The sequence below is a fragment of the Teleopsis dalmanni genome, chromosome 2 (genome assembly GCF_002237135.1).
Source record: "Teleopsis dalmanni isolate 2A chromosome 2, ASM223713v2, whole genome shotgun sequence".
Taxonomy (NCBI): Eukaryota; Metazoa; Arthropoda; class Insecta; order Diptera; family Diopsidae; genus Teleopsis; species Teleopsis dalmanni.
The window spans coordinates 143,464,825-143,476,706 of NC_051847.1; the positions used below are offsets into that span (position 1 = coordinate 143,464,825).

The 11,882-nt window shown below is 29.0% G+C and overlaps 3 protein-coding genes across 3 annotated transcripts; 1 reads left to right on the plus strand and 2 right to left on the minus strand.

Annotated features, from left to right (window-relative positions):
* Nucleotides 1–783: 783 nt before the first annotated feature.
* Nucleotides 784–4,374, minus strand: LOC119683292 (transmembrane protein 256 homolog). The gene is made up of 3 exons (XM_038096937.1): nucleotides 4,192–4,374; nucleotides 3,843–4,133; nucleotides 784–991 (listed from the first exon to the last, which is right to left on the minus strand). Exons 1-3 carry the CDS (start codon nucleotides 4,282–4,284, stop codon nucleotides 848–850), a joined length of 528 nt encoding a protein of 175 aa, XP_037952865.1. The 5' UTR covers nucleotides 4,285–4,374; the 3' UTR covers nucleotides 784–847.
* Nucleotides 4,375–5,375: 1,001 nt separating this feature from the next.
* On the plus strand, nucleotides 5,376–6,331 carry LOC119683291 (rRNA methyltransferase 2, mitochondrial-like). The gene is made up of 2 exons (XM_038096936.1): nucleotides 5,376–5,792; nucleotides 5,849–6,331. Exons 1-2 carry the CDS (start codon nucleotides 5,427–5,429, stop codon nucleotides 6,248–6,250), a joined length of 768 nt encoding a protein of 255 aa, XP_037952864.1. The 5' UTR covers nucleotides 5,376–5,426; the 3' UTR covers nucleotides 6,251–6,331.
* On the minus strand, nucleotides 6,287–8,173 carry LOC119683290 (venom serine carboxypeptidase-like). The gene has a single exon (XM_038096935.1). The coding sequence runs from the start codon at nucleotides 7,902–7,904 to the stop codon at nucleotides 6,411–6,413; it is 1,494 nt and encodes a 497-aa protein (XP_037952863.1). The 5' UTR covers nucleotides 7,905–8,173; the 3' UTR covers nucleotides 6,287–6,410.
* Between the last annotated feature and the right edge of the window lie 3,709 nt (nucleotides 8,174–11,882).

Below are 11,882 nucleotides of genomic sequence, written 5' to 3' on the forward strand. Positions count from 1 at the left end.
TTAATCTCCTACAATTTCAAATAACTCATTTTTTACACATCCTTTACTCTTATTATGTTATTGTTTAATTCCGTACGAGTATTTGACTTGCTAAACTTCACTAGGGCTAATATTAATTCATAATTAAAATGCATAATGCTTTGAAATGCTTTAATTCATATCCTATTTAATTTATAAAGTGAGAAATACTAAAAAGTAAATTGGACTTATAATTATAAAATAAAGATTTATTCATATACGATGTTCTTATGGCTTTATATATAAATTAGCTTATATTTTAATAATATAAACTAATTCAACTCGATGTTGTACAGTAACAAATATGAGATATATAGATACATATAAAATTCCTTTAAGAATTTAGCAATATGTGTTCCACGTTGACAATAATCTATGTTTAAGATATAAAAAATACATAAAACGATTTAATAATTAAAATATAGATTTATTTAAAATTTTTTTATACAACTGATAAAATACACATTGTATTGTATAGAACGCATATGAAAATGATGAAAAATATGAAAGTAGTTATTTGTGTGACAATAAAAAAAAGTGTTTATGAAAATTAACACTTTTTACAAATCAATTATATATATATATTTAAAAAAACAAAAATTATATAAATTTATAAGAAAAAAACATTTTTAATATGTAAATTTTCAGTATTAACTCTTCCATTAACTGATACTATCAGTACATTTTTAAAATGAAATAACAAGATATACTAATATATACGAAATTATCAATAAATTAATTTATTTTAATTACATAACAATTCGGTTTTAACTAAAACTATTTATAAAGCATATTCATTTTTTAGCTTAAATAGTTATAAAGTAAAAAATTAAAATATTAACGATAACCATGATGCGATTAAACAAAATCCTCCAACTGTGGAGGCAGTCACGTATGCTTTATCACCAGTGAGGGCACGATAATACATTGGACCAGCAAATAGAAATGTGCCAACTGCCATCAAAGTGCCGGTCTATTAAAAAGTCAAAAAATAGTTTATATGAATTTCTAGTTTAATTTGAAAATATAACAATATCACTCAAACTTATACATTAATATACATTCAGACCTTAACTTATTATGAAAAAGCATTTATTTTTTTTATAACCAAGCTCAAAAACTCAAATCAATTTTATAAAAACATTTTTGTAACAAACTTAACGTATTAGCTTTATGATAAAAACAAATGAATTACTTTAAAATCAGTAATTAATTCACTTACACAAAAAACAATGTTTAATATTTTGTAATTTTTTAAATATATTTATATATATATCAATATATATATATATATATAAATATTAGATAAAATAAAAGTCTTTTTAGGGTTGTTAAAAAAGGAAAAGTCTAGATTATTACATATACATATATATACCTAAATATACAATATTAAAATTAAATAATTGCTTAAAAAATTGTGTAGCATTAACTGTAAAAAAAATATTAAAACATGTCAATTATATAATTATAATCAGAAAATATAAATAAAAATTATTAGTAAGTTGATTTATATAAGAATATTATTATTTTTTAAATAAACTTGCACAAGTAACAAAAGTTGTCGAAAATTCCGTTCAAATAATATTTTTTTAATACATTAAAGTTAATAATATATATATTATTTATATATACAAACATTAAATAAAAACCTAAGCTTTAAAAATGTTTCGACTTAAAATTAAAAATAATATATGATTAAAAATTTATACATTAAAAAAATGTATGCTAAAAGGTAAATGAGACAATAAAAAATTGAATTTGCATAAAACATTTTTACTAAATACATTCATTTGTAAATTATAGAAATACAGATATATATAAATTAAAATAAGTTTTTCATTTAATATATAATTACATGAATTTAAACATCAAGTAAAATTATATAAAACAATTAAGATATATTTATTATTTTATATAAAACAATTAAGATACATTTAATATTTTATATAAAAAAATTAACAATCGAATCATGCAACTCTAAAAAAAGCTGCTTAAATAAATGTTTAAAAAGTATAAAAATAAAAACTTTTGTTTTTTACCAGGAAAACCTTTTTGGAGATATCAATCGTTTTCCTGGTCAGTAACTGGAAAATCTTTAGTGTCTACCTCTATATGTATGAAATTTTATATGTCTGCAATATATATTTGGTATTATTTTCTTCAGAATCAACATTAACATATACAATTTCTATCTATAATTCCAATAGCATCAAAGATGTTGACAAGACTGCAAGATTGGCCGTGTGTTTATTCCGAAGTTGTTCATATGTGACGATTAGTTGAGGCTTCCAATTAGGGGTTTGAATATTCGATAAGATGATGGAATATGTTAATATGGGTTGTACTTTTGATTCAAATTTTTAACGAATTCTCTTTTCTGTTTTTTTTTTACAGTTCTGTATAAATTTTTAAGTTGATAACTGTAATTGTTCGTACTTTGTTTCAAAAAGAACAAAGGGTATTCCCAAAATGCGCACTTTAATGAGACGTGCATTACTTTATAATTGCTTGAAATGTACTGAGATAAACACTTTTGATTAAAAGTAAAAATTATAAAAAAAATATAAAATAAGTATAAAAAATATATTGCTTTTGCAAAACTAAAGCAGAGATATTAGAAAAGCTTGATAAGGGCGTACAAGCAAATTATTTAGCTTTGGAGAACAATATGATAAAATCTGCTATCACTTATATTAGATCCAAAAAGGGTGCTATAATTGCTGCTGCTTCTTATACTTAGGAAATGGAAACAAAAAATTTTTTGCCTGATGCCGAATATTTTCTGATGGAAACATATCTGTTTAAATGGTTTTTATATGAGTAAAGTGTACACTTAATGGACTAATGTTAAAGACGAACGATGTATATTCTGATAAAAATGCATCAGCGTTCAAAACAAGAAATGAATAGCTCACAAAGTAACAATAACCGTAACGATAACATTGTAAAAAATGTAACTAAATCTAAAAAACAAACAAACATTACTGAATATTTTATACAATAATGCATAATAAGAATTGATTTCAACTGTAAAATAAAGTTTTTATGTAAAGTATTAATTTTTTAATGATTTTTCATAGAAATTAAAACTTTTCGCAAATTCCTGAAATTCCTGGTTCTAATTTTTGAGCCTCTACTGTATTATTAGTTTTATTTCTAGTAAAAGCTAGGTAAAAGTTCCTCCTTTCAAGGAGAATATAAACCATTAATAGAGCATGAATATTTCTAATAATACTGCTATATACTTTAAAAATGCTGACGATATAATTTTTGTTTGAGCAGATATTAATCGAAATATATTAACCAAATATTAACCGTTTTGTTCATAAATACTTATAAAATTAGAATGCTTGTGTTGTTTTTATCTTTTTCTCAGTGTCTGATAGATAGTTATCAGTACCAATGAAAGAGTTTTTTTATTGATGTTAAGGTAAAACTTTTTCAATAAAATTGTAAATGGGGAATCACCGTATTTTTTGAGACTGTTGGTTACAACAACAATTTAATGGAATAGTGCAAAACTATTGAGTACTACATGACCAATCTTTCAAAATAAGTAACACTGATTACTATATGCAAAATAAAGTTTTAGTTTGAGTTTTAATGTAATTATATAAAAAAGTTAGTTAAAATAAATTTTTTGAATTGATATTTATCAAATTGATGCAAACATAAAAAAATGTATATATTTAATATTATTAAATAATTATTAATTAATTAAATACCTAAAATGCATTTTAAGCTTTGAATAACTTTATATAAATTTTAAGCTATTACACTCATAAAATTTTGAATATATAAATATAAAGGCATATCATACTTACCAAATATGGCTTTCTTGCTAACGGCATTGTCATTAAAGCTAATGTGTGGAAAAAATGAAAACGATTTGCTGTTTTTAAAAGAGTTCTAGCTTCTTTTTGGTCCATTGGATCCTCCATGCGATCTATAATCGCTTTTCCATATGCACCCATTATTACAGCTGCACCGCCACTGATGCCGGCTAGACGCACAAAATTATAATTTCCACCAATCAAATCTTGAAGATTTACTTTTGGCGGTGGTAGAACAGGCACGACAGCATTATTTACATTCGTGTTCTTCGGTGTTATACCCTACAAACAATATACATTTATTAACAATGTTTTTATCAGTCTAAACACTACTACTTACAGTACTCTTGGCAATTCCGCTTACAACGCCTATTAGCCCTTGGCTTATTGGATTGCCAAAAATCAGGTATCCCATTGTATCACCAAACGACATTTTAAATTTCGGCTTCTAATTACTCGGTTTCAAATAAAATAACTTACTTAACAAAATGAAGGACGTTTTTTGCAAAACAGTTCATAAGGAATGCATATAATTTTACAGTGTTGAAAAACACATTACAGAAATCGCTCATATTACATTTGTACTTAAATATATGTTTAACTGCATAATACCAGACCGACATTAAAGCATGATATAGACGATTCTGCATGTAAGATAACCAAGTATACGTATTCCTATACACTTTGAAACAAGGTGTAATTTTAAGCCATACATGTCTGCAGACCACAATTTAGTGTTCATACTTAAATAAGCACAGTTTAATACATGTAAAAGAGCTTACAATTCTATTGTTAGCAAATAATATTTAGGTCGTGTGCGAGTTAGGCTAAGTTGGGTTCTAAATGAGGGAAATTCTAAGTTGTGTCGATAATGTAGTGATGTGTCGATACGTGTTGATAAATGGCTAAATATGTGCAGTGCAAAAAATCCTAAAAAATCTCCCATTTGGTTTAGCATCAACTTAGCCTAACTCGCACACGTCCTAAATAAGTTTTTGAATACTTAGGTCGTGTGCGAGTTAGGCTAAGTTGATGCTAAACGCTTTTTGGCCACGAATGCTTAATCAGCACACGAAATTCACTTTTTTCCATTTTCATAAAAATTCACGAGGTTGTCTGCTTTAAACGGCTATCAAAGACCAAAAAGCCACTGACTTATCAAATCGCCCTCGTACTAAACGTTTTGTAATTATGAAAATAATTTATTACATATAATTTAAACATCCGAAAATAAAAACCATTTGCTATAATAATGGCATTTGATGTGATGCAAATACCAATTTTAACTACTTTTGCTTAAAAGACAGTACATGCGACGTTAGCTATTCGCGTTAGCGGACTATATTTTTTAGTTCCAACAAATCTTTGCAAAGTGATTCAATGCGGCCTTCTCTTAATTGGGTTTAGCTACTGACGTAGTTAAGAATTGTTTGCTAAAAGGAATTATTTTTTAATTAATTACTATACTTTGCAACACTTAAAATTATATGAATCTTACCAACTGTTTAACAGCTGTTGCAATGGAATTGTTTTTGTTGTGATCTCCTCTTTCACATTAGTATTTATAGTCAAAAAATGAATTCATTAAAAATTATTCACAATATACAAATAAGCTTTGTTCGTCCTTTTGCGAAACAAATACCCAGAAATCTTAAAGGCAAAAGCAAAAGTTCTCAAGAATGGCTAACACGACAATTGTCAGATCCATACGTAGAAAAAGCACGTATGTTAAATTATCGTTGCCGTAGCGCATTTAAATTGCTCGAGATGAATGAAAAGTACAAAATTATAAAACCAGGAGATGTTGTTATTGATTGTGGAGCTGCGCCTGGAAGTTGGACTCAAATTGCAGTAGCAAAATCTAATTCAACTGGCTCTCAACAACAGCAACCTAAAGGTGCAGTGTACAGTATGGATTTGTTACACTTCCATGGCATACCGGTTTATAATTTAAGAATACATATATCAATAAACTTAATTAATTTTTTATTTTGCAGGGAGCTACCATATTTGGTGGTATGGATTTTACAAAACCAATTTCCCAACAACGGCTTAAAGAGACCTTAGCAGGACGTGCAGTAAATTGTGTTCTATCAGATATGGCGCCAAATGCGACGGGTATACGCATGTTGGATCAGGAAAATATAATCAATTTGTGTTACTCTGTTTTACGGTTTGCTTTAATTATGTCTGCAAAAGGTGCAAACCTCGTTGTTAAAGTATGGGACAACGGAGATGTAGCGAAACTTGAAAAAGATATATCTCGATTTTATGATAAAGTAAAACGTGTTAAGCCACAATCAAGTCGTTCCGATTCTGCTGAACACTTTTTAGTAGCACGAAATTTTAAAGGTTTAGATGAAATTAATGAGAAAAGAGAAAAAGAACTCCAACCGTGACATAGAACAATTAATTGTAAACATATTTAAACAAATTAAAAATAATTTATTTATAGTTAACCTGTTAAGTAAATACAATAACCGAATAAATTAAAAAAAAAAGCAATATTTATATATAAATCTAATCCATGGTTTGTCAAACATTAAAAGTTAACAGTAATTAATTTGATGTTTTAGTACTTTCTCCACTTTTCTTATAATGCGTCAAATGATCAATTAAATAAAACATCCATTCTGGCTGATCTGATGGTGCCATATGCCCAGCATTTCTTACCATTATTTCTATAAGATGGCCTGCATGTTTTGCATACCCAGCAATTTCTCCACCAACTTTCCAAATTTCTCGTTTGGCAGTTTTATATATGTCAGAACCTGGAAATTTTAGTTGGTTTAAGTAATTTCGTGTTAAGGGATAAGCAACAATAATATCCAATTGACCATTGTAAATGCATACTGTGTAGTGTTGTAAAAGGTCTGCTATCCAAGGGGCAACAGTATCCATTACATCTTCTTTTAAATGAAGTTCAACCTTATTTACTACGTCAGTATCATGAAACGTTTTGTTACCAACATGAATGGCACGTCGAGTTGCAGTAGTTTGCAAAAATTTTCCCAAAACTTCACCAATACCATTGTCTTTAGTTTTAAGGTAATTAAAGTAAAAATCAAAACCGGAAAGATTTTTAAAAAGTGAACCATTAGTTAAATCTCCATTAATAAGATAATCAAATGTATCGAAAGCACAATTCATATCATGTCTTTTAATGCAGTTTATACCTTTCAATTCATATTCATGGAATAGACTCAAACCATTGTCATCAATCAAACCCAGTTGATATAAATAATCGCCATACTTCAATTGATGTTGTGGGTCAGATAGACCATTACCAATTGCAATTCCTTTTAACGGTATAAATACGCGCGTATCAATAGAGTTTTGTACTTTACTGATATGATATGCTAATGCTGGTACATACTTGCCAGCATACGATTCACCTGTAACCCAAAAACCATTCGTAGTCTTCCAATTAAAAATTTCATAGAGCTGTTGAACAGCTTCATGTAAGTTACGGCCAACATCTTTCTCATTTTTTGCATAACCCTCTTCATGGTCTGTAAAGCTAAATCCGGTACCAACAGGGTTATCTATAAAAATTAGATTGTGTGTACGTGACCAAGTATAATTCCGCAATTTCAAATGACCATTTGATACAATATCAAAAGGACCATTCTCCGTAAAAAGTCCAAATAATGATGAAGCACCTGGTCCACCTTGTAACCATAATACAACAGGTGCATAAGCCGGACTCTCCAAAGCAGGAAAATACCAGAAAAACATATTCGAATTGAATTTAACGTCAACTGTCAGGTAGCCAGAGTAACTTTCTACACCAAGAAATTGCGAGCCTTTTACCTGTGACATGTTGCGAATCTGTTCAGGCGGTAGTGTATTAATATATTGTGTCAAAAACAATGGTTCTCCAGGATCATCGCCATCATTATATAATTTATATCTTGGATAAGGATTTATAAAACTTCGACGATTGGCGTTTTTTTCCGCGGTAGCAAAATTATTCAAACTGCAAGCAATACTTAAAACAAATAAAATTGTGATAAGCGAACGACGCGACGCCCAACAAATGATGAACTTCATACTGCTAAAATACAATAAAAAGTTTTAAAAACTATATGATTTTATCCACAATATATTTATAAAAAATTACGCAGCAATAATTTATTTTTATTGCCGTTTTAATAGTGTCTGTTGAAATTACTTATTAATTATATATTTAAATACAAATTTCCTCTTTAAAATTTAATATTTATATAATATATATTATATTAAACGACAAAGTAACACGATAGAATATAATTGCACAATGAACAAAGAAAATCACCGGCTCAACGAATAATGATTTTGTTGTTTTAAAAATAATGCAGAACTGCCGATCAGCACTTTTTATTTACTCAGGGTTACCAGAACTTTAAATTATAAAAAATTTTTATACTTTCCTGACGCCATTTGCTGTATATATCATTAACATTGATATTCTAGCACATAAATTAACTTTATGGATTTAAATTAGTGTTACTTAATTTTTTTATATACTTTATGCAATTTGTTATTAACCTTTTGCAATTTTGTAAATGAATTTGATATTTTCAAATAGGGCATTTGGATTAGTATTATCATAATCTATTATGAAAATTTTGAGATCAGTTATTACTAATACAATTCTAATACTAATACATATGTAATTAAATTCTAAAGTTAATTTAATTCATATAAACTAATGCATTTTAATAAGTCTAGAAAAGTATAGAAGTAAAAAAATTAAAAAAATGTCTTCACAATATTTATTTAGCATACTAAACTCACATTAAATCGATAAAATGTTAAATTATTAAATAAAGCATTGATCATTCAAAAATGATCGCAGCTTATGAATAAAACAAAAGCAGTTGAATTGAATCCAAAATTAATTTGATGTGTGAAACAAATTAGAAAATATAGATGATAATTGCATTAGTTTAAAAAAATTAGTTTTAACTTTATTTAGGAGATTTTTTGACTAATTTAACAAATTAATAATATAATTCAATATTTAGTAATAAGAAATTCTTTCTTTTAAATGATTTACTGATAATGTGTTTTAGCAAATCACATTTGCTACTAATGTAAAGTATTTCAAAGTAGTTATGATTTTGCCCTCTGTAAAATGTCAATGTAAACGTTTGGAAATCAACTTTAGCAAAGTTAGTTCACTAAAGTTCGTAACGTAAATATGGTATTCTAGAATTTTGTATTGGTGAAAGTACGACAGCACTCTTAATATATGATTGAACTTATTATAGTAATAGTACGTTTCCACTACGTACTTAGTAAGCTTCATTTACTGAGTAAATTGCATTAACGATACAAAGAGCTTCCGTGGTTTTTTATTTACTATAAAATATAGTAAACAGAATTCGACCAAAATTATACCAAATATCACGAATGCAACATTGGAAATGATCGAAATTTGACATATTTGACACAAGAAACAAAATGTAAACATAAACAAACAATCAAAATTCAAAACAAACAACAGGTAAGAATTTTTTTTAAACATTTGTTTTTTATTATAAATAAAATATATAATTGAATAAAGTATTCGTGTTGCTGTAAAGCTAGACTTTCTTTGTATGGTGACAAAGAAGCCTTATTAAAATTTAGAGGGATTTTGAATAGCAAAGAAAGAAATAAAGGACTATTATATATTTTTAGCAAAAGTGAAACACGGTCCGATGTATTTTTAACATGTTCTTTACTTCGCTTTATTAACTATACTAAAAATGAATAATGAATAATAATTACAAAAGGAATATAGAATAATGACAGGCCAGAGTTGCCAGGCAATTAATATTTGAAAAGTACTTTACATAACAACACCCCCTCTTAAAGTGCTTTTATTATGTATAAAATATGACTTTAATATTTCATTCCTAATTTCCGTAAGCAATTAACATGCTTTTCTGTAGTGAGTCCTTTGGTAAGGACGTCTGCGGGCATTTCTTCTGTTGGCATATATTTGATTTTAACAGTGCCGTCGTTAACCTTGCTGCGAATAAAGTGATAACGAATATCAATGTGCTTTGTCCGTGGATGATACCTGAAGCTTTCCGTTAATTTTTGAGCGCTTTGATTATCATTAAAGATTTCAATTGTTTTACTTGTAATGCCAACATCATCAAGGATTGCCTTTAGATATAACGCTTCTTTTGTGGCCTCAGATATGGCCATATATTCTGATTCAGTGCTTGAAAGCGCTACTGTACGTTGCTTTCGAGCTTCCCAACATATCGCTGCTCCTGATATAATGAACGCATACCCTGAATATGAACGTCTATCGTTTAAGTCAGCGCCCCAATCAGCGTCAACCAGACAATACAATTCTTCATTGTTTTTCTCATACAATAGACCATAGTTGCTTGTACCTTTAAGGTATCTTAGAATTCGTTTTGCTGCTTTCCAATGTTCCACGTTATAATTTGAATTGAACTGGCTAAGAAAGTTTATAGCAAACGCAATATCAGGTCGAGTTGTAACAGCTAAGTACATTAATGCTCCTATCAAGCTTTGATAGGGATACATCTTCATAACACCTTCATCAATTTTTGTTGGTTTCGTTAACTTAATGTTCAATTCTATGGGAGTCTTCACTGGTTTACAGTCTTTCATATTGAACTTTTCAATGATGCTTTTTGCATACTTCTCTTGTGAAAGAAAAACTTGATGCTTGCTTAAATTTTGATGAAACTCGATGCCAAGACAATTACTTACTATTCCCAAATCCTTCATTTCGAAATCATTCGCAAGTGCAGCCTTTATTTCTTTTATACGAAACTTATTATTGGACGCTATTAGTAAATCATCTACATATATTGTCATCAAAACAATGTCGTTGCCTTCTCGCTTAGTGAATACACAAGGATCCTGTTGTACTGCACTTAGACCCATATTCTGTAGTTTCTTTGTCAATTTCATGTACCATGATAGCCCAGACTGACGGAGTCCATAAAGAGCTTTCTTTAATAAACATACAGGTGACTTACTTGATTTAATCGCCTTTAACCAATGCTGCGCTGTTTCTTTAACTTTTCCACACAATATTGTTGAAGTTTTTCCCACTGGTTTTGATGAAACAACTTTGTTCAGGAATGGTATAAGATAATCGGGAATTTCCATGAAGACACTCTCTTCGAGCTCTCCATTTAGGTATGCTGTAATGACATCCATCTGATGGATCTCCAAATCCATTTTTGCTGCCAGTGCCGCAAGTAGTCTTATAGATGTTGAACGAGCGACTGGAGAAAACGTATCATGAAAGTCTTCACCTGGTCGTTGTGCAAAACCCTTCGCTACTAATCGTACTTTCTGTTTTTCGTCATCTTTAGTTCGAAGCACGAATCTATTCCCAATAACTTTTCGTGATTTCGGTCTTTCGACCACTTCCCATGTTTTATTCTTTAGTTGTGCCACCATTTCGTCTTCTAGCGCTTTTGACCAGGAATTTGTTTCATCGCTTTCAAGTGCCTCCAAAATCGTTACTGGAGTTTGATATGTAGTGAGAAACGCCATTTCACAATCTTCAAAAACGTTGTTGTCAGGTTCATCATCTGAATGGTTTTTATCAGCAATTTTTCTTATTGAACTTGTATTTTCGTCTTCGTTGGATGATTCTTCACCATTCCGATTTGACGTGTAATATTCTTTTCGAGGCCTACCGCGTGAATTTGTGCGAATAAGTCTCGGACGACCTCTTCTACGAATGGAGTTTTCTTCTCGCGTATCTGTATTTTCTACAATTTTCGGATTGACCGACAGTTTCTGATTTTCACAATTTTCGAACGCAATATCGATATAATCATTTTTTTGGCAGTCGTTTTCATTGTTAATATAAATGTTTTCGTATTTATTATGATAGATATTTTTGTTTACGAACACGACATCACGGCTTATTGTTATATTTCGTTTTGTAGGTGACCACAGCCGATAGGCTTTCGCTTCGTTTGAATATCCAACAAACATGTAAGGTTCTGACTTAGAATCGAATTTATCTCTAGTCTTATCCTTTTTTAGGACATATGC